The sequence below is a fragment of the Heteronotia binoei genome, chromosome 4 (genome assembly GCF_032191835.1).
Source record: "Heteronotia binoei isolate CCM8104 ecotype False Entrance Well chromosome 4, APGP_CSIRO_Hbin_v1, whole genome shotgun sequence".
NCBI classification, from domain to species: domain Eukaryota; kingdom Metazoa; phylum Chordata; class Lepidosauria; order Squamata; family Gekkonidae; genus Heteronotia; species Heteronotia binoei.
This window is the reverse complement of record NC_083226.1, coordinates 159879766-159907445: the sequence shown is the minus strand read 5'-3', so window position 1 is coordinate 159907445 and position 27680 is coordinate 159879766. Positions and strand designations below refer to the sequence as shown.

Here is a 27680-nt window from a genome sequence, read left to right as displayed (position 1 = left end):
GATTTGGATCCTGCTGCCTATTGTTCCCGAGTCCCCCAAGCTCTGTCCTTCAGTCCCCAGTGAGCCAGGCAAGAACTCCAGTTTATAGATACAATTCTAAGCACATATACAAGGGTCAGTATAGGAGTTTTTCATGACCCCATTCCTTGACCTTTTGCAGTTGGCTCTGCTTTCCTGTGGCAGCCATTTTGTGGCTGACTTCACCTTCTTTGGCAACCAGGGGTGGAATTCTAGCAGGGGCTCCTTTGCATATTAGGCCACACACCCCGATGTAGCCGATCCTCCAAAAGCTTAGTAAAAAGAGCCTTGTAAGCTCTTGGAGGATTGGCTACTTCAGGGGGTATGGCCTAATATACAAAGGAGCTCCTGCTAGAATTCTTCCCCTGATGGCAACCATTTTGTTGTTGCGCCCACCACCCTGTGTCAGAGTTCCAAAACTGCTCACAGATTCAAAAAGGCTGGGGACTCCTTTCTTATTAACTTGCAATATTATACCAGTATGGACTTTGTGCAAATATTGCATCTAGAGCAGTGAACGCTGCCTCACAAAAGCTCATACTGAAATAAATATTGTTTGTACTCAAGGAGCCACTAGATTTCTGTATATTTTTATTTAGTTTTTGGATCCTAGTTAGTGGGGAAACTAGTTCTGTTTAACCTACGTGCCTGCATTGATATGTTCTGTGTAAAAGGAGTTTGTGTTTGACAAAAGATTCTTGGTGGGAGGTGGGGGAAATGAGAATGAGATTGTGACAGCCCTGGGTTGTATACATTGTTCCATCGCTATGGTTTGTATACCTTGTTCCATTGGGGTGCAGCCTTAATTAAATCAAAAGGTGAGGTGCATCAGAACTAGCAAACTTTAAAAAAAAAATTGAATGTTTGCAGATGTGGTTAGTGGTAGTGAATTCACTTTTTTCATTTCCCTTTTTTCCCACAAAACAGATCTCGTGGAACAATCAACTGAAAGGCATTTTGGTGAGTAATTTATTTTCATGCTTGTTTAGGAAATGCCTGCGCTGCCTTCCCTACAGAACCTGCTGGAGGTGGCTTATGTAGTAAAACACGATAAGAACATTCAACTGCATTATAAAGTCATTAAAATGTAACACGCAAGATTAGATACATTGCTGTGCTCACTTAGCTTTGAATTGCAGCCATGCGCTTTTGAAATCAGTGGGGCTTGTTGCTGCATTTTGTATTTAAGGTAGCATAGATGTGTGTAGGATTTGACTAAGTTCAGTTTTCTTTAGCTTTTTGCCTGTATCAGTAGTTTTCTTGCAGTCTTGACTTTTGATCCGTAGTCTGTGGTGTCTGAATGGAGAGAGAATGTGGTTTAGGGAAGATTCAAATGGGAAGTCATGTTGGTCTGAAGCAACAGAACAAAGTTGGAGCCCAGGGGCACCTTTAAGACCAACAAAGTTGAATTCTGGGTGTACGGGTTTTTTTATGTGTGCACACGTCTTGCCACTGGACTCAAACTTCGTGCTGTTTAAGGAAGTCAGACATCTCTGTGCATAAAACAGTTCTTAAACAGCAGTGTTCCAGGGCTCATTTTGTAGCAGGAGCTCCTCTGCATATTAGGTCACACCCCGCTGATGTAGCCAATCCTCAAAAGCTGACAAGAGAAGCCATGTTGGATCAGGCCAATGGCCCATCCAGTCCAACACTCTGTGTCACATAAGAACATAAGAGAAGCCATGTTGGATCAGGCCAGTGGCCCATCCAGTCCAACACTCTGCGTCACATAAGAACATAAGAGAAGCCATGTTGGATCAGGCCAGTGGCCCATCCAGTCCAACACCCTGTGTCACACAGTGGCCAAAAAAATTTCACACAGTGGCCAAATTTTATATATATATATATATATATATATATACACACACACACACACACACAATATATGTGTGTGTGTGTATATATATATATATATATATACACACATATATACATACAGTAGGCCCTGTAATAAGAGTGTATGTGTGTATATATATATACACACACACACACACACACACACATATATACATATATACATACAGTACAGTACATACATATATATATACATACAGTAGGCCCTGTAATATACACATATATACATACAGTAGTTAGTGGGGAACTATACATACAGTATATATACATACATGTATATACATACATGTATATATACGTACAGTACATATATATATATATATATACACATATACACACACACACACACACATATGTACATACAGTAGGCCCTGTAATAAGAGTCCTGTAAGCTCTTGGAGGATTGGCTACATCAGTGGGGTGTGGCCTAATATGCAAATTATCTCCTGCTACAAAATGAGCCCTGAACGTTACAGTTCTTTGCCTTTGTGCTTTTAAGGCCTGCCCTTTATGGGATTTGGTTTTATTGATTTTCAACAGATTTTTTTAAAAATTACTGCATGCTACAATATTTTTTTTAAATTACTGTATGCTAGTATACATGTTATTCATTTATTCAAGAATGCCTACATAGCACATGGGCTTTTAGACAAAACAATATAACAATAATTGAAATACCTGAGAAAAAAGACTATTCAGCACTTTAGGAAGAAGTAGAGGATTTATTTTAAATAGGCCAGCTATAGATATTCTAAACTAATTAAAGACTAGCAAGCTTTTTATTACTAGCATAAGTTTTTATGGGCAAGAAGGTGGGTTCTTGCTTAGCTTGTGGAAACTTAGAATAGAATAAAAAATATGCCAGGCTTTATGGTGCTGCAAAATTCCAGCTTTCATTACATAGAACTTTATGTTTTAGATCTCTGTCTTAAATACCTCTTTGTACCTGAGGGATAGAAAACAAATGTAGATCTTCACACCTGGCTGTTATAAATTGGGTTTTGTTGTTGTTGTTTTGGCCATCAGCTGGTAGCCGACTTGTTATGTATTGAACATAAGCTGTTATGCAGCATGGCAATCGCTACTGAAGGCGACCCCCGGGTCCCCGGATGGAGCTCGCCAGATGCCCCGCCCATCAAGAGCTGTGGCGGGAAGTTTGTCTGACCAGGATTGGCCTGGCCAGTTGAGGGAGCAGTTCCGGGCAATGTATATAAGCGGGGCCTGGCCCGCGTGCTCTCCCTCTTGTAATGTGCTACTGAATAAACCATGTTGCCTTCAAACCGTCTCGGTTCTCAGTACATTACACGACTTATGGCAACTCTGTAGGGCTTTTGAGGCAAGAGATATTAAGAGGTGGTTTGCCATTCATTGCCTGCCTCTACATAGCGGCTCTGGACTTCCTTGGTGGTCTCCCATCGAAGTACTAACTAACTGAACCATATATAAGGGTAGTTTTGTAAATAAATAAATAATAGGTGGAAGAGCTTATTAGCATAACTCATTAGTATATGCTGCCCCTCCCCACAGCCAAAAGCAATCTGATGCAAGAAAAGAGAACCCCGGGCAAGCCAGATCTCTAGCCAGCCCAAGCAGACCTTGCTCTCCTGGGTGCCCCCCCCCCCAAGTCAAAAGGCCAGCAAACCACCTACCAATCAAAGTCACATAAGAAGTGGAGAAAGGGTGACATGGGCTTTCCAGGGGTTAATGAGGGCTGCTGGGGGCGTGGCAAAGCCCCTGCTGGCTGGCTGCTCTCTTAATCCAGGGATTGTTATGCAGCTGCACCTACTATTCAGTGGACAAGGGAAGTGGGGAGGAAGAGGGGGAACCCTCAGAAAGGTTCAGGAGCTGTGCTGCTGTGAGCTCCTGCTGAATCCTGCTATATATATGTTCATATCAGGCTAGCCTGGGCTATCTCAAGATCTGTGACATCGGCTTCATCCACACATTTGTCTTTTTCAAACTCCCTTTGTATTCTGTTGTAGTAACTGGTTGCTAATGGATTTTTTCAGACAGACCCGTTTCAGTAACTGACTGCTAGCGAAATTTATTTACCTGTTCATACAAACCCACTTCTCTCGGGTTAGCAAAGCGTGGTTGAGCCACTTTTAAGGGAAGCTGCATTCTTTCATTTTCTACTCCTTCGTTGCACTTCCGAATCGTTGCACTTTTCTACTCCTTCGTTGCACTACAAGGCTGCTTCTCCCCCTTCCGCCCCCGCCCTTTTTTACTGCACGTTCTTCCTCAGACCTCAGTGGAAGAAGATCTGCTTTGTATGCAGAAAGTCCCAGGTTCAATCCCTGGCATCTTCAGTTTAAAAGTAGGTGATGAGCAAGTAGGTGATGAGCAAGACCTCTTCCTGACCCTGGAGAGCCACTGCTGGTCTGAGTAGACAGTACTGATTATGATAGACCAAGGGTCAGAGTCAATGTAAGGCAGCTTCATGTGTTGGTGTAGAGGATGAATCCATTGTTTGCAGGCTAACCCGGCCTAAAAAACAGAGCGCTGCCTTGAGGGACCAGTCCTTCTATCCCAGAAATCTCTTTCTAGCAATGGTTCTTTGCTGTTGGTTTTCTCTAGCTATATGCTATGAAGGTTTTAGGAAGCTTAATGCTTCCTTTAAGACAAGTGTGCACTGCTAAACTGTGGGACCGTAGCTCAGTGGCAGAGCCTCTGCATTACATGCAGAATGTCCCCAGTTCAATCCCCGGCACCCCCAGTTAAAGAATCTGGCTGCAGAAGAAGAGGATGATAATATTTTATATTCTGCCCTACACTCTGAATCTCAGAGCGGTCACAATCTGCTTTACCTCCCCCCCCCCCCCACAACAGACACCCTGTGAGGTAGGTGGGGCTGAGAGAGTTCTTACAGCAGCTGCCCTTTCAAGGACAACTCCTGAAATAGCTATGGCTAACCCAAGGCCATTCCATCAGCTGCAAGTGGAGAAGTGGGGAATCAAACCTGGTTCTCCCAGATGTGCACGTAACCACTGCACCAAACTGGCTCTCCTACACCAAACTGGCGATGCAAAAGACCTTTGCCGGAGACCCCGGAGAGCTGCTGCCAGTCTGAGTAGGCAGAACTGATCTTCATGGTCTGATTCAGCATAAGGCAGATTCATGTATGTCCTTGCTAGGCTGCTTTGTTTGCACAATAGAAACTTATCTGTATGATGAAAGGAAGTTATCTGGATTAGCGACTACCGATTGGTGTATTGTCATCTTCTCCATTTTGTGTCTCAACTCTGAAATAACTTGGATTGGAGCAGATTCAGGTGGGTAGCTGTGTTGGTCTGAAGCAGCAGAACAAAGTTTGAGTCTGGCAGCACCTGTACGACCGACAAAGTTTTATTCAAGGTGTAAGCTTTTGTGTGCAAGCACACTTCTTCAGATCCAGATTGGAGTGGTGTGCTGAGAAGGAAGACTGACCACTTGCACTGCAGTCGTCCTGAACAGAGTAACTCCTCCCCTTCCCCAATCCCATTGACTTCCATAGACTTTGAAGGGTGCCTCTTGGTTTAGAATTGCACTGTCAAGCCACTTGCTGGTTTTGCAAAGACTGGCCAAGAGCTGCGCACTGGCATTAATGCCTTTGCAGCTTGTTTTGCTGCTCTAGAGGAAAGGGGAAGAGAGGGCTTCGTGGGCAACAGCACTGACTTTCTTGTTCCTAATTAAGCACTGCAGCCAGAGATGAACAAGCTATTTGCATGCTGAAGGGGTGAGGGGAGAAAGAGAGATGTACACAGCAGAAGATTAAGTAAAGACTGACCTAGGTAGCCTAACCCATCACATGACAAAACTGTGGGTTACTTCATTGTTGCTAGTAGTGGGTATAATCGTACCTTCCTCCATATTTAAAAACGAACCCAGTGAAAATCCATACAAAAAAGCAGAGCATGGAGGAGAAAGATTCTATCCTAGCCTTTTCTCTGACCATATTCAGTTTTTTCCCCTTTCTTCCTCATAAGTATGCCAGCCTCCAGGGGAGACCTGAAATTACAACATGTTGGTATAGGTTGCTGTAGTTTAAGCACAGGTCACAGGCCATTGACGTCTGGAGAGCCAGTTTGGTGTAGTGATTAAAAGCGGCAGATTCTAATCTGGAGAACAGCGTTTGATTCCTTATTCCTCCACATACAGCCAGCAGGGTGACCTTGGATCAGCCACAGTCCTCTCACAACTGTTCTGTCAGGAGCAGTTCTCTCAGAGGTCTCTCATCCCCAATTACCTCACAGGGTGTCTTTTGTGAGGAAGGGTTGTAAGCTGCTCTGAGACTCCGAGTGAAGGGCAAGGGTATAAATCCAGTCTCCTTCTTTGTCAATTTATTTTATTATGACAGGTATGTTGGAGATAGCAAGGGCCCCGTGACTTTCCTGGGTAAAGCAGAGGCTGAATGTTGGAATTTCTACCCCAGATTTTGATAAACGATGCAAAAAAGTGACGCCTTTGTATTTTTCAGGACTGAATTCTCAAAAGAGGAACAGAATGTGTGCTGTCTTCTGTTTATATGAAGCTTGGCAGTTTGTAAATTGTCCTTACTAATTTATAGTTTATCTTGGGATAAGCAGAGCTCAAAGATATTATGCTGTCAGTGTAAATAGGCCTGTATTAACGACTCCATTGCATGAACCATCGAAACAGGTGGCCACTGAAACTGGGAGAGCGTTGTAATCATTTGTAACTGTCTCAGTAAAATGGCTTTCGTTGTGATGGAGCTTTGCAGATTGTATTTCATCTATAAATTATCTGTTTATTTCTAAAGCCTCAAGTGCACACAGTGAATGAAGTCCAAGGCAAAGAGATCCGTCTGTGATTGTGTTCGGGAAACCTGTCAGATCTGCTTCTTCTGCTTTTGAAGCTGAAGCCTGTTTATTCTTTTTACAAATCCCTTCATTGGTATTTTCAGACAGAATAGCAAAATATGCAGTATCAGAAGAATTACAGACAGGAAATGTTTTAAAAGAAAAAATAATAAACACCAAACTCAGTTGAGATACTCTGCCAGACTGTGGTTTAGAAAGCTTCACTGTGGTTTAGAATCCAATCAATGTCTGATGTGACAGTTACAGCTGTCTCCATTGGCAATTGCAATTAGCAACTGGATTGCTCAGGGCATAAGCAACTTTACTGCCTGGTTTGCCCCGTGGCGAAGAGTGGTAAAGCTGCAGTACTGCAGTCCTAAGCTCTGCTCACAACCTGAGTTCGATCCCCGGCGGAAGCTGGGTTCAGGACTCGGCCTTCCATCCTTCTGAGGTCGGTAAAATGAGTACCCAGCTTGCTGGGGGTAAAGTGTAGTTGACTGGGGAAGACAATGGCAAACCACCCCGTAAAAAGTCTGCCGTGAAAACATTGTGAAAGCAACGTCACCCCAGAGTCGGAAACGACTGGTGTTGGCACAAGGGACTAACTTAACCTTTATCTTGCCTCTCTGTTTGGAAACTCAAACCGCGGTTGGGTTCTAAATTAAGGTTACGGCAAACCATTGTTTGGCATAATACCAGAACTGAACCTAACAATGCAATCCTAATCTGAGTCACACACTTCTAAATCCACTGAAGTTGGTGAGTTTCGAAAGATGTAACTCTTTTTAGGATTTATTGCTGCTGACATATATTATATTACAATCTTCATTATTGAAAACGACAGGACAGAGTACAGAAGGTTGTAGTGTTAGAGCTCCTTTAACTAGGCTTTCTCCTCCCATCCTTTTTTAGTTTTATTGTTGAACTGTGACCTGAAACCATGCTGGTTTTAAACCCTGCTTAATAAAAACTCTGCTTAGTTGTAATGTTCCCTCTAAGCTAAGTTAGTGTGAGCTAGCTCACATGTTTTTAGCCTCTGGCTCACACATTTTTGTCTTAGCTCAGGAGAAATGGCCCCAGAGCAAGCTAATTAATGCAGTAGCTCACAACTTTAATGCCAGTGGCTCACAACTTTAATGCCAGTAGCTCACAACTTTAATGCCAGTAGCTCACAACTTTAATGCCAGTAGCTCACAAAGTAGAATTTTTGCTCACAAAACTCCACAGCTTGGAGGGAACACTGGTTGTAACCATGGTTAAGGTCATGGTTTAGGTGGTGCTGCGCTTCAGTGGTTCAGCATCTTGGCAGGCAGAAGATCTGAGGTTCAGTCCCCAGCATCTCCAGTGAGAAGGATCAGGGAGTAGAGGATGTGAAAAATGTTGACCCAAGAGACTGGAGAGTTGCTACTGGTCAGAGCAGAGGGTGTTGACCTTGTTAAGACCACCAGTCTGGTTCAGCACCTTTGTGTGTCATTGCCATGTTAGTTGCTTCTGGGGTTAAGAAAGGAAGGGAGAGCCCTGACCCGGACAGCCCAGGCAAGCCCGATTTCATCAGATCTTGGAAACTAAGCAGGGCTGGCCCTGGCCTAGTGTTTGGATGGGAGATCTCAGAGGAATACCAGGGTTGTGATGCCAAGGCAGGCAATGGCAAGCCACCTCTAAAGTCACTTGTCTTCAAGCCCCTCTAGGAGTTGCCAGAATTCAGTTTGACTTGATGGCAAAAAGAAACAGGAAAGGAAGGGGGAGGCTGGATCATCAGAGGGAATGGTGGGTCCTCAGAGGGGGCAGGGAATGAATGCATTCCTACGGCTGGCTCCATCTCTTCATACTGAGAACATAAGAGAAGCCATGTTGGATCAGGCCAACGGCCCATCCAGTCCAACACTCTGTATCATACAGTGGCCAGGGGTAGCCAAACTTGCTTAATGTAAGAGCCACATAGAATACATGTCAGATGTTTGAGAGCCACAAGACAGGAATGTCATATATTTGAGAGATGAGGGAGGGAGGGAGGGAGGAGAAGAAGGCAATGACAACGTTGTTGCTCTTGTTCTTATTATTATTGGATTTAGATCCCGCCCTATACTCTGAGTCTCAGAGTGGTCACAATCTCCTTTATCTCCGCCCCCCCCCTCCAAACAATAGACACCCTGTGAGGTAGGTGGGGCTGAGAGAGCTCTCACAAAAAGGTGCCCTTTCAAGGACAGCTCTGCAAGAGCCATGGCTGACCCAAGGCCATTCCAGCAGGTGCAAGTGGAGGAGTGGGGAATCAAACCCGGTTCTTCCAGATAAGAGCCCGTGCACTTAACCACTGCACCAAACAGGAAGGAAGGAAGGAAGAGTGAGAGGTGGAAAGAAAGCAACTTTAACTTCAAATACATTCTCCAAGCTACCAGTTGGTTTGGCTTGGAGAAGTGATTTAAAGAGAAAAATGCCTTCTCCAAGCTGGCCAGTGGGGTGATGGGGGCTTTGAGAGCCACACAATGTGTGTGAAAGAGCCACGTGTGGCTCCCAAACTGCGGTTTGACCACCCTTCCTCTTGTGGAATGAGTGAAATGTTTTTTAAGACTAGGTGCTTCTCATGCAAAATGTGTAGCACGAAGGCTGTCATGTAGAACAAATTAAATCTTTGACTTCTTGATTGTAGAGTAGAGAGAAGCCATATTTCAAGGATGTAGTTATTGTTTAAATTAGGCTGATTCTGCTTGCATTTTATGTAATGGACAGGGCTTTTTTTTTTTGAGCAGGAACGCAGGGGTGTGGTCTTATTTGCAAATGAGTTTTACAAAATGAGTTCTACAAAAAAAGCCCTAGTAATGAGCATTATAGTATGTCAAGGTTTTCAGTTTTGAAAGTTCAGTTGAGCATTCAAAGAGGCTTCTATTCCTATTGTGATAGGCTGTTTCTGCCTAAATCAATACTTTTGCTTGTTTTGGTCACCTGCTCTGTTTTCAGTTTTTTCCTACCAGTTGTATTTATTAACTTCACTTGTGCCCCATATTTTTCCTCTGCAATGGGGACCCAAAGCGGCTTACAACATTCTCCTCTTCTCCATTTGATTGTCACAAACAGCCCCATGAGGTGAGTTAGGCAGAGAATGTGTCACTGTCCCAAAGTCACCCAGTAAGCTTCCATGGCAGAGCGGGGATTGGAACTTGGGTTTCCCAGATTCCATTCCAGCACTCTGACCATTGTGCCACACTGTCTGCAGGCAATGGCAAACCACCTCTGTTCATCTCCTGCCCTGAAAACTCTTCAGAGTGGCCATAAGTAGACAGCGACTTGACAGTGCTGTCCACCACCACCAAGCCAAAGATATCATACACTATAGCAGTTTTCAGAACTCTTTCCCAGACTGGATGCACATGCAGTTCTGTTTGCAGAAAACTGAGCCATTGGTTTTCTAATTCTTTTTTTTTGTGTGAGTGTGTAGCCCAATCTTGTCAGAAGTTAAGCAGAGTCACCCTTGGCTAGTATTTGGAAGGGAGACCTCAAGGAATACCAGTTACTGGCTGCAGACGCAGGCAATGGCGGACTGCCTCTGAAATGTCTCTTGCCTTAAAAACAAGCTAGTTCGCCACCTAGTGGTACATAATGCTTAAAGAACTAGAACGTCTGGTGTCAGGCAATCTTAGGATGTCCTGGCTATTCTAAATACAATGCCTGATGATAATGATGATAATTAGGGGCTCTTTTTTGAGAAGGAACACACAGGAACGTAGTTCCGGCTGGCTCAGCACCAGGGGGTGTGGCCTAATATGCAAACGAGTTCCTGCTGGGTTTTTTCTACCAACCCCCCTAGATGAAACAATGACGACAGGGGGTGTAGCCTAATATGTAAATGAGTTCCTGACGGGCTTTTTTGGTAGAAAAAGCCATGATGATGATGATAAAGAAGAAGAAAAAGCTGCTTCTGACTTATGGGGGTACCAACCTTACTCAGGTCTTGCAACCTGGGGGTCATGGCTTCCTTTATCAAATTAATCCCTTTCCTGCTGGATCTTCCTCATTTCCTACTGCCTTTTAACTTCCTAGTGTCATGGGTGCTGGGGACCCTTCAGAGGAAGTTGAGTCTGATGAGGAAACTGTGCCCCTGCCACCTGCACCAGTGCCCCTGCCTCCTGCTGGAGAAGATCCCAGCCCCCCTGCCTCGCCCTCTCGGGTGGCTCGTGTGCGTGACCGCCTCCGGCAGGACCTCAGGGATCGGAGGAGGGCGGCACGCTCACAAGCAAGACGCTCCCTGAGCCCTGAGTTCTGAGAGGATTCTGGCCCTTCTAAGAGCAAGGATGCTTGAGTGGTAACAGGATCCTGGCTGCCTCCCTGAGCCAGCAATTAGCCCAAACGGGCAACAGCCAGCAGAGGGCTATATAGCTGTGGGCTTTGGGAGGAAGCTTTGTGGAAGCAACTAGTCATCTCCCTGACATTCTAGCATCCACTCCGGCTTGACTTTGGTTCCTGACTCCCTGACTTTGGCTTTGGACTTCTGGACTCCCTGACCTCGGCTTCTGGACCTCAGACCTGCGATACTTCTACAGTGATTCGGATTTGGCGCCTCGGACCCTCCTGCTTACTGGCTACAGACCTCGGACTGCCTCTGGACTTTGCCTGACCCGGCCCCAGCCGTGACAGATTGCTTCCACCGACAAACACCCACTCCACAGGATGGATGCTGAAGCAAGTGACACCACAGAACTACTGGCTGCGCTCCAAGCCCAGGTACAGCAGCTAACACAGGCAGTAGTGCACTTGCAGCAACAACCTGCGGCCAGTGCTCCAGCCAAGTGCCCAGTTCCCCCACCTGACAGATTTGGGGGTGCCGTGGAAGAATTTCCTGCCTTCCTAGCACAGTGTCGGCTGCACTTTGAACTGAGAGCACGGGACTTCCTCAATGACAAAACCAAGGTGTGTTTCGTCATCAGTCTGTTAAAGGGGCAGGCGGCCAAATGGGCCACACCCTTACTGGTCGCGTCCTCTCCCCTACTGACTGATTACCAGGGGTTTGAGGCCCACCTGTCTGCTGCTTTCTCAAACCCAGTCCAAGCAGCCACAGCTAACCGGAAGATCAGGACACTGAAACAAGGCAACTCCTCGGTGGCTCAATATGCCACTGAATTCAAGCTCCTGACCCAGGACTTGGCGTGGAATGAGGCTGCCCAGATGGACCAGTTTACTGAGGGGTTGGCAGAGGAGGTCCTGGATGAACTGGCCAGGGTGGAGCAGCCACCCACGCTCCAAGGACTTATCACCCTCTGCCTCCGCATCGATGGCCGCCTGGAAAGTCGCCGCCAAGCCAAGACCAGAGGGCGCCAGCTCCCTGCGCCGTGCTACCTGGCTCCTCGCCCGTCCCCAGCTAGTACCAGCACCAAGGACGAGCCTATGCAGCTTGGAGCTGCTCGACCCCGCCTGACCCCAGAGGAAAAGACCAGACGCCGCACGCAGAATCTGTGCCTCTACTGCGGCACGGCAGGCCACTATGCCTCTGGCTGCCCTGCTAAGCATCGGATACCTGGACCTTCGCTGCCACCGCCGCCAAAAGGGCAGCCCCAGGCGTAAGTGGACCCCCCAGCCTGGGGCGACTAGCTGGGTCCTCCGAACAGCGGGCTGATACCCCAGGGCCATTCCTGCTACCAGTCAAACTCCGTCTGCCTGACGAACGCTGGCTGTTCGTGTATGCCATGCTGGACTCGGGAGCGGCCCACTGTTTTATAGATGCCGCCTTTGTGAAGCAGCACCAGATCCCTGTGCAGACAAAAGGGATTCCGTCGCTGGTGGAGGCTATTGACGGGCGCCTCCTCCGTTCTGGCCCCGTCACCCAGGAGACCTGTCCCATCACCTTCCACGTCCAGCAGCACCAAGAACAGCTGCGGTTTGATGTCGCCCGCATGCCTCGCTTCCCGCTGATTCTAGGCCTTTCCTGGCTGAAGCTGCACAACCCCATCGTGGACTGGGCCCAGCAGGAACTACGCTTCCGAGACCCATGCCCCCATCTGACTCCTCCCACCACTCTAGCAGCTGGCATCCCGAGTGGTGGTCCTCAGCTCCCTCAGAAGTATGTGGACTTTGCTGATGTCTTTGAAGAGACAGGAGCTGATCAGCTTCCCCCTCACCGGCCCTACGACTGTGCCATTGATTTGGTACCTGGGGCACCACTCCCGGTGGGGCGTCTGTACCCAATGTCGGAGCCGGAGTTGGCAGCTCTGCGAGACTTCCTGGACAAGAACCTGAAACGCGGATTCATCCGACCCTCAACCTCTCCCCTATCTGCTCCAGTGCTCTTCGTGAAGAAGAAAAGTGGGGAGCTCCGGCTGTGCAATGACTACCGGGCCCTGAACAAGATCACCATCCGCAACCGGTACCCTCTACCACTGATCCCTGAACTCTTGGATCGCCTAAAGGGGGCCCAAATCTACACCAAGCTGGACCTCCGTGGAGCGTACAATTTGGTGCGCATACGGCCCGGAGACGAATGGAAGACCGCGTTTGGGACCCGATACGGGCAGTACGAGCACCTGGTAATGCCCTTCGGACTGACCAATGCCCCCGCTGTCTTCCAGAGGTTCATGAATGACATATTCCGGGACCTGCTCGACCGCTTCGCGATCATATACCTGGATGACATCCTAATTTACTCCCGCAATCCTGCCCAGCACGCCGAGCACGTCCGCCAGGTCCTGCAGCGCCTACGAGCCCATGGTCTCTACGCCAAGCTGGAGAAGTGCGACTTCGACCTGCGCTCCGTCGAGTTCCTTGGGCACATCGTGTCACCGCAGGGGATCCTCATGGACCCGAAAAAAGTAGAAGCGGTCCTGACCTGGCAGGCTCCTCAGAATCGCAAAGACCTGCAGCGGTTCCTCGGTTTTGCCAACTACTATCGGCAATTCATCCCGGCCTACGCATCCCTGACCACACCCCTGACTCAACTACTCCGCCCCAAAGAACCCTTCCACTGGTCCCCAGAGGCCGATAACGCCTTCTCCACCCTGAAGACTCGCTTTGCCACCGGGCCACTCCTGAGATACCCCGACCCCCAGCTTCCCTTTACGGTGGAAGCTGATGCCTCCAACGTGGCCCTGGGAGCAGTGCTGTCCCAGCGCGAGGAGCCGTCCCAGCCACTACAGCCCTGCGCCTATTACTCGCGGCAGCTCACTGCTGCAGAGAGGAACTATACCATCTGGGAGAGGGAGTTGCTCGCGATCAAGGCGGCGTTTGAGGTTTGGCGACATTACCTCGAAGGGGCTCGCCACCCTGTTCAAGTGCTCACCGATCACCGGAACTTGGAACACCTCCAGACCACCCGCCGTCTCAACCAGCGCCAGATCCGGTGGTCCCTATTCTTCTCTCGCTTCGACTTCCGGATCTCCTACATCCCCCATACCCAGAACCGGAAAGCAGACGCGCTCTCCCGGAAACCGGAATACGCCCCTGCCTCAACTGAGACCGCGCCCGCTGCTCCAATCCTGCCGCCCTCAGTATTTGCAGCCACCTCCACTTCACCAGCACTCGTGGAGGACATTCGGGCTAGCCAGGCCAATGATCCCTGGGTCCAGCAACACCTCCAGGCTCTCCAAGATGACCCAACAGGGGAGTTCACGACTCGAGGCGGCCTCTTGCTACACCGCGAACGCCTCTATGTGCCGCCCGGGCCCTTGCGGGCAGAAGTGCTACGCCTGACCCACGACTCGTTACCTGCCGGGCACTTTGGACAGCATAAGACCACCCACTTGCTGACAAGGGAATTCTGGTGGCCACGAGTTCGCGCTGATGTTGCCCGCTATGTCAGCTCCTGTGACGTCTGCCGACGGGCCAAAGACATCCCAGCCAAACCCTCAGGGTTGCTGCAGCCCTTGCCCACATCTTCAGGACCCTGGGATACCATCTCGATGGACTTCATCACGGAACTTCCACGCTCCAAGGGTCAGACTTGTATCTGGGTGGTCGTCGACCTATTTACCAAGATGGCCCACTTTGTTCCGTGCCCGAAACTCCCCACAGCTCAGGAGACGGCCCAGCTTTACCTGCAACACATCTTTCGTCTGCATGGACTCCCAGCCCATCTGATCTCCGATCGGGGCCCTCAGTTCTCCTCTCGGTTCTGGCAAGCCCTCCATTCCAGCCTGGGTACTCGAGTGCACCTGTCCTCGGCCTACCACCCACAGACAGATGGCCAGACAGAGCGCACCAATGCCACGCTAGAGCAATATCTCCGCTGTTACACCTGTTACCAGCAGGATGACTGGACCACTCTATTGCCCCTAGCGGAGTTTGCATACAACAACGCGGTCCATTCATCCACCCAAATGACCCCGTTTGCTGCAACCTACGGGTACCACCCTCGGTTCTTCCCAGCGATCCTACCACCCACGAATGTCCCCGCCGTCGATGCCTACCTGCAAGAACTCCGTGCCAGCCAAGACTTGCTCCGAGAGCAGCTACAGCAAGCCAAGGAGGCATATAAACGGGCTGCGGACCGAAAGAGGCAAGAAGGCCCTCCAGTGCAGCCGGGGGATCAGGTGTGGCTCTCAACTCGCTACCTGCGCCGGCCTGGTCGGTCTCACAAGCTGGATGCACGGTTCATTGGACCCTACCCCGTCGTTGAACAAATAAACCCCGTCGCCTTCAGGCTCCAGTTGCCACCCCACCTCCGCATTCACCCCGTGTTTCATCGCTCCCTCCTTGTTCCGGCTGCACCCCCTGACCCAGCTCGGACTCCTTCCCCACCGCCGCCACCACCAGTGTTGGTGGATGACGAGGAAGAATATGAGGTGCGCCAGATCCTGGACTCCCGGTACCATCGTGGAGGCCTCCAGTACCTGGTGGACTGGGAGGGATACGGCCCAGAAGACCGGTCTTGGGAGCCCGAGGACAATCTTCATGCCCCGGACTTGGTGCACCAGTTCCACAACGACCACCCCGACCTTCCAGGTCCCTCGACGGAGGGGGGCCCTGGGGGGGGGGATAGTGTCATGGGTGCTGGGGACCCTTCAGAGGAAGTTGAGTCTGATGAGGAAACTGTGCCCCTGCCACCTGCACCAGTGCCCCTGCCTCCTGCTGGAGAAGATCCCAGCCCCCCTGCCTCGCCCTCTCGGGTGGCTCGTGTGCGTGACCGCCTCCGGCAGGACCTCAGGGATCGGAGGAGGGCGGCACGCTCACAAGCAAGACGCTCCCTGAGCCCTGAGTTCTGAGAGGATTCTGGCCCTTCTAAGAGCAAGGATGCTTGAGTGGTAACAGGATCCTGGCTGCCTCCCTGAGCCAGCAATTAGCCCAAACGGGCAACAGCCAGCAGAGGGCTATATAGCTGTGGGCTTTGGGAGGAAGCTTTGTGGAAGCAACTAGTCATCTCCCTGACATTCTAGCATCCACTCCGGCTTGACTTTGGTTCCTGACTCCCTGACTTTGGCTTTGGACTTCTGGACTCCCTGACCTCGGCTTCTGGACCTCAGACCTGCGATACTTCTACAGTGATTCGGATTTGGCGCCTCGGACCCTCCTGCTTACTGGCTACAGACCTCGGACTGCCTCTGGACTTTGCCTGACCCGGCCCCAGCCGTGACACCTAGCATTATTTCTTTTCCAGTGACTATTGTCTTCTCATAATGTGGCCAACGTACAATAGCCTCAGTTTAGTTTTGAGAAAGTGTTCAGGTTTGATTTGATCTAGAGCCCATTTATTTGTTTTTGTGGCGATCCACGATATTCAGAAAACTCTTAACACCACATTTCAAATGAATAAGGTTTCTTCCTGCCAGCTTCCTTCGTTGCCCAACTTTCACAACCGTTCATAGTTTAAATTCCCTAAATATGCCAAAGGGCTCTTTTTCCTAGAAGGAGCTCCTCTGCATATTAGGCCACACACCCCTGAGGTAGCCAATCTTTCTGGAGCTTAAAGTAGGACCTGTACTAAAAGTCGTCTAAGCTCTTGGAGGATTGGCTGCATCAGGGAGGCGTGGCCTAATATGCAGAGGAGCTCCTACTAGAAAAAGAGTCCTGCAAATAGTATACACAGTAAACTAAGTTATAATAAGGCATTTTATACTAAAAGCATAAAAATAATGAGAATCAAGAAAGAACTGCGTATGTTTCCATTTCCCCCAGAATGTGCAGTTTCTTCTGGGTGGTGGGGCCGCAATGTCTATTTACCCAATGTAAATGAGTGGAAATGTACATCTCTACTCGGAATCCTGCCAAAGTGTTCTTTGCTTTCCCAGCGGTAGACAAGGTAGCCTTGCTGATGGGCAACATGTGCTACCGTAGGCACCCGAAGCTGAAGGCACCTTTGGTGGATGTTTACGAACTCACCAACCTCCTGAGGCAGCTGGACTTCAAAGTGGTTTCCCTCCTGGATCTTACTGAACCTGAGATGCGGAACGCTGTCGATGAATTCTTATTGCTCCTGGACAAAGGAGTATATGGTAAGAATAAACGATGCAAAAACAGATCTGTTTGAAAACATTTACTTGCTTGTATATCCTGACATTTTGGGGGGTTTTGTTGTAAGAAATGGCCTTGTCTTGTACTGGTAATACCCAAGGTGACACCCTCCAGTGTGTTTCTAGGCACCTGATTCCCCAAAGCATTTCTTCCCTGAAGCACAGAGCCAATCCTCTCTTTTCTTCATTTCACTGGAACAGGAAGTGATTCAAAAGACCCCAGGAAGCATCATCCACTGGTCTGTAGGAAGTACCCATTCAAAAATAGCAGCCTCCATCATAGGAAGGTATTTGCCATTGGACCTTTTGTGACTGACCCCAGCTCCCATGGTAGCCGTTTTGTGGCAATGCCAACAACCAGGGGTGGAATTCTAGCCGGAGCTTCTTTGCATATTAGTCCACACACCCCTGATGTAGCCAATCCCCCAAGAGCTTACAAGGCTACATCAGGGGTGTGTGGCCTAATATGCAAAGAAGCTCTTGCTAGAATTCCACCCGTGCCAACGACCTATTCTCAAAAGCATCCACAAACTCCGAGTTGAACACCCCATCCTGTACAATTAAAAGAGTAAAAAAATTTTATGTACATTTTTCTCCCTTCAACATCTGAAAAACTTGATTCCTGTAATTACTAAACAGCCATTTTTTTAAAAAATGCAAGTAATCAAGGGGGGGATGAGGAAGGTGTCAGTCCACAGACCTGGCTCTTATCATTGTTCATAAACACTGTAGAGGCAGAACGTACTAAGTTGTCCCATGCAAAGTCACGATGCTGAGTTTCCATACTGTCTTCTACAGCTTTCTTTCCTAGTTTTGATACTCAAGATTCTTTTAAATAGGGATGCCAGGGATTGAACTTGTGCAGAATAACATCAGTTAGAGCTTTGTCTCCTCCCCTTCCCATCTCCCCCCCCCTATAAAAAGCTATTTGTGTCATTCAAGCGTCCCTGCGTTACAGTTGCTGTTGTGAAAAATGAATTATGCTTTCACTGATGGCATTTATAGGGAAGATTCCTTCACCTGGGGGAGGGACTGTGGCTCAGTGGTAGAGCCTCTGCTTTGCATGCAGAAGGTCCCAGGTTCAGTCCCCAACATCTCCACTTAAAAGGGTTCAGGTGGTAGGTGCCAGGGCTTTTCTTCGTAGCAGGAACTGTTTTGCATATTAGGAACATTTTGTAGCAGGAACTCCTTTGCATATTAGGCCACACACCCCTGATGTAGCCAAACCTCCAGGAGCTTATAAAAAAGAGCCTTGTAAGCTCTCGGAGGATTGGCTACATCAGGGGTGTGTGGCCTAATATGCAAAGGAGCTCCTGCTAGAATTACACCCTTGGTGTAGCCTAATATGCAAAGGAGCTCCTGCTACAGAAAAAGCCCTGGTAGGTGCTGTGAAAGACCTCAGTTTGAGACCCTGGAGAGCCATTGCCTGTCCGAATAGGTGGTACTGACCCTGATGGACTAGAGGCCTGATTCAGTATAAGGCTGATTCATATGATATCTCAAGAAGTGAAGCAGGGAGGGGTCAGGGCGTTCAAGCAATAGTTCTGCACTGATTGCCTCTTTGCAAGGGGTGCCAAGGTGAAGCTATTCTGCAGTATAATTTCCCTTTGATTAGGTACCTTTGATTCATTGAATGGTGGCTGATGTGACTTTCAGAAGGTCACCACCAACTCTCTGCTGCTGAGCCAAGGGTCACCGTGACCGGAAGATTTATTGGAGCAGGAAGAGTGCCCACATATCTTCTGACTTCATGCTTTCCCAATTCTCTTTTCTTGGCGGTCGCTGGTCAGCTGCATTTAAACCCATGGCCGCAGTGCCCTTGCTGTGGCCAATAGGCAGGCGCTCAGATGAAAAGCTGTGTCAAACTGTGGGTGCTTTCGCACAGTGACTGTTTGCTAGTGGATTTTGCTATTCTTGCACAGTAAAAATCCAGTTGCAAAGCACATTATCTAGTGTGTGTCAGGGCTCTTTTTTGTAGCAGCAACTCCTTGGCATATTAGGCCACACACCCCTGATGTAGCCAGTCCTCCAGGAGCTTATAGTAGGTTCTGGAATAAGAGCCCTTTAAGCTCCTGGAGGATTGGCTACATCAGGGGTGTGTGGCCTAATATGCAAAGGAGCTCCTGCTACAAAAAAAAAAATCCCTGGTGTGTGTAAATGCACCTTGTGTGTGATGCTTACCCTTTTCGTTATTTAAAATCTCTGTTATTAACATTGGACGAGGACTTATCAAAATCCCAGAGTTCCTTCTGCATCTAACATTGGCCTAAGTAAAGCATTAGCTTTATTTTACTTCTAGCAAAATCACACCCAAAGAGCAAAAAATTCTTAGAATCATAGAGTTGGAAGGGACCTCCAGGGTCATCTAGTCCAACCCCCCCCCCCTGCACAATGCAGGAAATTCACAGATACCTTCCCGCACACATACATCCCCAGTGACCCTTGCTCCATGCCCAGAAGATGGCAAAAACCTTCAGCTTCCCTTCCAAACTGGCCAGGAGAAAAATGGCTTCCTGACCCCAAAGTGTCAATCAGCATTTCCCTGGGTGTGTAAAAAAAGGCCACTGGGAGAACCGGGTTTGATTTCCCACTCCTCCCCTTGCAGCTGCTGGAATGGCCCTGGTTCAGCCATATATCTCGCAGAGTTGTCCTTGAAAGGGCAGTTTCTGGGAGAGCTCTCTCAGCCCCACCCACCTCACAGGGTGTCTGTTGTGGGGGAGGAGGGGAAAGGAGATTGTGAAGCGCTCTGTTGCAACCCTTCCTGCCCTCCTTCTCATGAGCTGCCTAATTCACAGACTCAGCATTGCTGTCAGATGGCCATATAGCCTGTTTAAAAACCTCCAGGGAAGGAGAACCCACCACTTGTCTGTGGTACCTTTTTTGGGGGGGGAGGGGATGAAGAATCCAATCTGTAGCCACTCTTGGTGCTTCCACTTCCCTGTCGAGGCAGATAAATATAGTCAGCAGGTATTGTAGATGATCCTCCTCGCTGCAGCAAAAAACGTTATAGCCCTAAAATGGAAAGATGCAGCCCCCCCCCCCCCCTTCAGTGCAGTCATGGTATGTCAAGGTATGGGACTATTTTATCTTTGATAAAATTACACCTGATCTACAGTTTCGTGATTCACAATTAGAATGCTCACATCTGTTAAAGAAATGGCTCCCATTTCTTTGGATGAAGCGATATACATCAAGCACTTCACCAAACCTAGCAAATGCCTGCTCATTATTCTTCCTTGATTTGTCCCAGTAGGCAGCCGCGTTGGTCTGAAGCATTAGAACAAAGCAGTAGACAAGTGCACCTTTAAGACCAACTAAGTTTCATTCAGAATGTAAGCTTTCGTATGCTCTTAAGCAGACTTCATCAGACAAAATGGGAATGGAAGCAGCAATTCGTAATATAAGTGGGCAGTGTAGCATCATGGTTCATGAATCCCATGATTCTACACTGCCCACTTATATTAAGAATTGCTGCTTCCATTCCCATTTTGTCTGATGAAGTCTGCTTAGAGCAGGGGTCCGCAAACTTTTTAAATAGGGGGCCAGTTCACTGTCCCTCAAACTGTTGGAGGGCCAGACTGCCGTTACTGTACAAGGCCGCGGGCCGTCAGTTCTCCGTCTTCTGCATCTCTCTCCCTTCCCCACACCACACACCCCGGCCTGGGAACTCACCTCACCTCGGTATCACCTCACACTCTGTCTCTGCCGCCTCAGCCCAGTGCCGGAAGTGTGCGTTACTAACGTGAGTTTAGGTCGAACGCCACTTCCGGTCTGATTTTGCCATAACCCGGCGGGCCGCATAAACGTCCTCAGCGGGCCGCATCTGGCCCGCGGGCCGTAGTTTGAGGACCCCTGGCTTAGAGCATACGAAAGCTTACATTCTGAATGAAACTTAGTTGGCCTTAAAGGTGCACTTGTCTTCTGCTTTGTTCTATTCCTTGATTTGTAGCACCTAATACTGAGATATATACTCATCTATGTTTATTAATTTATTTGTATTTTTCTTAAATTGTGTTCTTTTACTCCCCGAGCTTACTAGTAATGATATGTGTATTGGATACTCTGTAGCTTCTGTAATAATAATTGAGCATAATTAATGTAATATACGCATATTGTGCCCTATGTTAATCTTTTTTAATGTAATAAGCTACTAATCAGTTTTCCCTCTCCCAAGTTATCCTATGTTGTATCCTGTATATAGCCAATAAAATTTGAAAGATTAAAAAAAAAAGGTATTGTAGGAGGGACGCTGCCTGTTTGTGGGTTTTTTCTTTTTCAGTTAAAGGAACGATTGTACCAAATGTCACGGCTTGAGCTCTCTCATTTATCCTCTCAGGCTTATTATATTATGCCGGCCATGGCTATGAAAACTACGGCAACAGTTTTATGGTTCCTATCGATGCCCCAAATCCCTATCGGGCTGCCAACTGCCTCTGCGTACAAAACATTCTCAAACGGATGCAGGCGAAGGAGACAGGCCTCAATGTGTTTTTACTGGATATGTGCAGGAAAAGGTATTAGATCTAAATTTCTTCTGTTAAGAGATGAATCAGTTAAATTTTTTTTTAAAAGGCCTCCATTGGTAAAGAAAGCCAGTGTGGTGCCAAGGTTAAGAGTGTCAGACCCAGGTTTGAATCCCCCCCATTGACATGGATGTGTAATAATTACAGAAGTCCAGGGCTTTTTTTGGGTAGGAAAAGCCCAGCAGGAACTCATTTGCATATTAGGCCACACCCCCAATGCCAAGCCAGCTGGAACTGCATTGCACATATGAAGCTGCCTTATACTGAATCAGACCCTCAGTCCATCAAAGTCAGTATTGTCTACTCAGACTGGCAATGGCTCTCCAGGGTCTCTAGCTGAGGTTTTTCAAGCTTACTTGCCTGGATCCTTTTTAGTTGGAGATGCTGGGGATTGAACCTGGGACCTTCTGCTTACCAAGCAGATGCTCTACCACTGAGCCACAGCCTCTCCCCATTTCTGTGTATTCCTGCTCAAAAAAAGCCCTGTGGAAGTCAGTAGCGTGTCTGGCATGACTCAGACTGGAGGCAACCTCTTCCCAACCGAGGTGGGTTCCAGCAACTGCACTCGCACTTAATTGTACAGAAAAGGAACTTTAATTGTAGAAGCAAATCCAAAAAGGATGTGGAAGGGGGGTAGAATAAGTAACTTAAGGTTTGCAAGATCCTGGCGAAGCCTTTTAGTGCTTGCCAGTCAACTAAGAACTGTTTCCAGAGACTTCTTCCCAAGTCTTGCCTGACACCACCCAACAACAAAGTCTCTACTTGGAGCTTCAGTCTTGCAACAGGAATCACTGATGTTCTCTGCCCCAGTCCTTGGTTCCCTTTTCTCAGCTCTCCACCAACCTGCTCCTTACCACTGGCCAGCTCCTGTGTGATTGAGGCCCACCAAGCCTCTCTCTCCTCCCCTGTAAGAAGGCCAGCCTCTCCTGAGCCAGTGCTGCTGGGAGATGTAGTCCTTCTGAGATTCCATTATGGGAGATTTCTGGGGACAGTCACATACTAGCAGCCTAACTGACCTCACAGGGTGGTTCTGAGGATAAAATGGAGGACAGGAGAATGATGTTAGAAGAAGAACAGAGAAAAGGAGATTGGATTTATACCCCGCCTTTCATTACCCAAAGGAGTCTCAGAGCAGCTTACAATCTCCTTTCCCTTCCCCTCCCCACAACAGACACCCTGTGAGGTAAGTGGGGCTGAGAGAGCGCTGACAGAAACTGTTCTTGAGAGGAACAACTCTGCGAGAACTTGTGGCTGACTCAAGGCCACATCAGCAGGGGCATGTGGAGGAGTGGGGAATCAAACCTGGTTCTCCCAGATAAAAGTCTGCACACTTAACCACTACACCAAACTGGCCGCTTTGGGAGAAAGGCAGGGCATAAATGGATTAAATAAATAAAAGACAGGTCAAGATATATAGCTGTGTTGGTTCCACAGAAGGAGACACACAGAATAAGTAAAAGGATATCGCCTGTTCATACCACAGGTGTTCAGCAGAATAACATGGGATGGAGAAAACCTGAGTCTGCCTTGGCAGAGAGAGCGGGATATAAATCAAATAAACCTAACCTAACTTACGTGGCTTATGAAAGAGCAGTGCCTTCAATTGCTGCTTGCCATCAAGAATTCTTCCCCAAAGTTTTGTGCCTCACATTTCCAAATTAAGCCACAAATACCTGAAAAGCTAAAAAAATCTTGAAGGTGCTACTGAGCTCAATCAGTTTGTTTCCTCACTCCCTGTCAGTAGCTCCTTTCTGCCATTTACAGGGGCCGGACAGGTCAGGAGTGAATGAGTGTAAATGGGACATTTAGAAATGGCTGTGCTTAGAAACTTGTCAGTGGGAACACACAGCCTGCCAGTCTGCCTGTACATTTGCAATCCTGACTTGTGACAACACTCTAGCAAAAAGAGTTTCAGAGGAAATATTCATTGTGACGCCCCCATATTGGCTTGGCTTTGCTACTTATTGCAGTAGCGAAGGCAATCTAGGTAGCTTGCTACGGAAAGCAATTCTCACTTTTAGCTTTTTTTTACTCTTGGTGCTGGACTACATGGACCCATGCTCTGATCCAATAGACCGCTTGCTGATTGTATTGCATGTTGTGTAAATACACTGAGCAGGGCCGTGTAAATGGGCGCTTTCACACATGCAAAATAATGGAATTTCAGTCCATTTCAGGGACAGTTTGCAAGTGGATTTTGCCATTTTGCAAAGTAAAATCCAGCTGCGAACTGCAGTGAAAATGGATTGACAGTGTGTTATTTAGTGTGTGTGTGTGAAAGCTATAATACAGTGAGCGGCAGGAGAGTTTCCAGGCTGTTGTTTAGATCAGGGGTGGCCAAACTGTGGCTTGGGAGCCACATGTGGCTCTTTTACACATATTGTGTGGCTCTCAAAGCCCTCATCACCCTGTCTGCTGGCTTGGAGAATGTGTTTAAGGTTGCTTTCTTTCCACCTCTCCCCATCTTCCTTCCTTCCTGTCTTGTGGCTCTCGAACATCTGACATTCATGTCTTGTGGCTCTCAAACACCTGATGTCTATTCTATGTGGCTCTTACATTGAGTAAGTTTGGCCATCCCTGGTTTAGATCATTGCCCTTTAAGTCCAGTAGAGTCACAGGTTCTGAATTCTGGGAGTGCTTTTTAAAGGTGGAGTACAGGTGACTTTTTGGTGAGTCCCAAGAAGTCAGATAGGGAGTGGCCCCTACGGGAGAGGTGCCCAGGTTGTCAGTATGCGTGATAACATCCTTGGCAGTGTGTGGAACATTTCCTGGCAAACCCGTCTGCCCCAAGGTCAGGTTTTATTTGTGAAAATCTTTCCAGGACTAAATATATGTCTAGATTAAGTGACAACATTTTAAACACTATGGGGGGTGGGGGGGAAGTGGTAGGAATATGTCAGCGGTTGTTTATATATGCACAAGGGCATCAGAAACAAACAAGAAATAGGAGAAACGCTTGCTGTAAGAATCTTGTGTTAAATCGCAGTGAGGCTGGCAAGACTTCTGCAAAAGGAAGAAAAAAGACCCAGAGGGTGATAAACACATAGAATTCACTGCCTCCTGTGGCATAGCCAGCTTCAAGAAGGGATTGGATAAGCATATGGAGCAGAGGCCCATCAGTGGCTATTAGCTACAGCGTATTGATGGAATTCTCTGTCTGTGGCAGTGATGCTCTATATTCTTGGTGCTTGCGGGGGGTGGGGTGGGACGGGGGAAGGACTTCTAGTGTCCTGGCCCCACTGATGGATCTCCTGATGGAGCCTGGGTTTTTTGGGCACTGTGTGACACAGAGCATTGGACTGGATGAGCCATTGGCCTGATCCAACATGGCTTCTCTTATGTTCATAGCTAGGTTGTAAGTGCAGTTGAGGAAGTTGCTCATATAAGTTCTCAAGGAAAGGCTGAATAGACAGGAGTTAAACTTGGTTGCCTAGGGGGTCTGAACATTCCTTCCTGCGACTCAGGGTAGTTGGTAGCTCTTGATCAAAACTGCAAGAACACCAACGAGGTGAGAGGCTGGGATGGGGGTATCGGCAAGAGAAATCTGAGCAAGCAGCGAGATTTTAGCTTCTTTGTTTGCCCCTGCTTTCTTCTCAGTAGAGGAACCCAAAGTGACTTTCATCAGTCTTGTGAAGAAGTGTGCATCCATACAAGAGCTTATACCCAGGAAAAAAACCCTTCATTGGTCTTAAAGTTGCCACTGGACTCAAACTTTCCTCTGTCGCTTCAGGCCAACATGGCTACCCACCAAGATCTCTCCTCTCCTCCATTTCCCCTTTCACAGCAACCCTGTGGGATCAGTTAGTTTAGTTTATTCAATTTATATCCCACCCTCCCCACCAAAGCAGGCTCAGGGTGGCTCACAATACACAATAAAGTCACAATAAAGAGCCAGTTTGGTGTAGTGGGTAAGTGTTTGGACTCTTATCTGGGAGAACCGGGTTTGATTCCCCAGTCCTCCACTTGCACCTGCTGGAATGACCTTGGGTTATCCATAGCTCTCGCAGAGTTGTCCTTGAAAGGACAGCTTCTATGAGAGATCTCTCAGCCTCACCCACCTCACAGGGTGTCTGTTGTGGGGGAAGAAGATAAAGGAGATAGTAAGCCAATCTGAGTTTCTGATTTAGAGAGAAGGGCAGGGTATAAATCTGCGGTCTTCTTCTAAAACAATTAAGTTAAAACAATTTAAACCAGAAATGTCAAACACCCGGCCCATGGGCCAAATCCGGGCCTCCGAAGGCTTTGATCAGGCCCGTGGGGCTCTTTTCTCTCCCCTCCTCCCCCTCCTGTCCTTACCCTTTGAAGCTCCCAGGCTCATTGAAGCTCCCAGGCTGAGACTCTTTCAGTTTCAGCCTGGGAGCTTCAAAGGCTTTTTGAATTACCCTTTGAAGCTTGCAGGCTGAGTCCCAGGCTCTTCCTGCCTTTCTTTGCTGGCTGTTGCAATGAAAACATGGGGTAGAGTTTAAGATCCATTCCACATTTCCCTTGCAGCTTTGTCTGTACTCTGCAATGGTTTCAAGTGGAGTGGAGATGGTTACATTTTCAGCTTTCCTATAGCTAGCTGAAACTTATGCTTCCTAGAGTTGTGTCCTTGGAAACAAGGGTTGATGCTTTCAATCAGTTTATCTCTCCTAAATGGATCTAACCTAGTGAGTACTCTTATGTGGGAATTCACAGCCAAAGGGGGATATTATACTGGAAAGGCTTTGCCAATCTGAGTAGATTGCTGGGGAGAAGTTTATAATGCCATTTCATTGTTTCCACAGAGTCAGCCTTGTGCTTTTTCTTGATGTTTTATTTTAAAAATTGCATTGCCAAATTCCACTAGTCCCCCACCTTTCCAACTTAAAGCAATGGAAGAGTTTTAAGCATGTTTGTATTTTAAGTTTAAAAAAATGTCTTTAATTGGGTTTGTCTGTGTCCGTTATAAAGTTTATATCTTCACTACCTGGCATTATATTTTATGACACTCGTGGCTCGGCTCCACAAAGTCCCATTTGTGTCAGATCCGGCCTTCCTAACCAATGAGTTTGACACCCCTGATTTAAACAATTTGGTGCTAATTTCTGTTTAGTTACAGATGGCATTCAGTGTTCTTAGACATCCATTTAAATCTAATATCTCGGCTGTTTCAATTAAAAGCTAGCTGAAATAAAATCATCTTGCGGGCCTTGTGGAAGTTGTAAGGTCCTGCAAGGCTCTGACCTCCTCAGGCATTTGGTTCCACCAATGGGGCGCAGCGACTGAGAAGGCTCTTTCTCCGGTTGTTTTCAGTCTTGCCTCCCTCAGCCTCGGGATCGATAGTAAGGTTTGCATTCCAGATCTAAGTATCCTCTGGGTTCGGTTGCCCACCAAGCTGCCAGAGCGGAGATTTGAACCTGGGCCTTTCAGATTTTAGTTGACACTCTAACCACTACACCACACTGGCTGTCTAGATTAAGCTAGATTTTCAGGTAAGGAACCTGGAAGATCTGGAGACCAGATTCCTGGTTTTTTCTGTCTCCATTGATTGTTCCAGAGGTCCTTCAGAGTGGAAAGGACTGTCAAGTTGTAGCCGACTTCTGGTGACCCTGTAGAGTTCTTGAGGCCAGAGATATTCAGAGGTGGTCTGCTATTGCCTGCCTTTCTATAGCAACCCCAGTCTTCCTTGGTGGTCACCCATTGAAGTACTAACCAGGGCTGACACTGTTTAGCTCAGGGGTGGCCAAACTTGCGTAACACAAGAGCCATAGAATAAATGTCAGATGTTTGAGAGCCACAAGACAGGAAGGAAAGGTGGAAAGAAAGCAAATAGATGGGGGGAGGAGAGGTGGAAAGAAAGCAACTTTAACTTTAAATGCATTCTCCAAGCCACCGGCTGGCTTGGCTTGGCGAAGAGACAAAAGCCTTCTCCAAGCCAGCTGACAGGGCAGTGGGAGCTTCGAGAGCCACACAACATGTATGAAAGAGCCACATGTGGCTCCTGAGCCACGGTTTGGCCATCCCTGGCTTAGTTTTTGAGATCTGATGAGATTGAACTAGCCTGTGCTATCCAGGTCAGGGGCTGTTGAAACTGTATT

The 27680-nt window shown here is 47.9% G+C and overlaps 1 protein-coding gene across 2 annotated transcripts in view; it reads left to right on the top strand.

Annotated features, from left to right (window-relative positions):
* Positions 1 to 27680, top strand: part of MALT1 (MALT1 paracaspase) — a 71000-nt gene that overhangs the window by 28271 nt on the left and 15049 nt on the right. For both annotated transcript variants that reach the window (XM_060236107.1, XM_060236106.1), the window contains 3 exons: positions 946 to 978; positions 16877 to 17080; positions 21435 to 21612. In XM_060236107.1, the coding sequence (XP_060092090.1) occupies positions 946 to 978; positions 16877 to 17080; positions 21435 to 21612 (415 nt within the window). The remainder of the gene's footprint in view (positions 1 to 945; positions 979 to 16876; positions 17081 to 21434; positions 21613 to 27680) is intronic.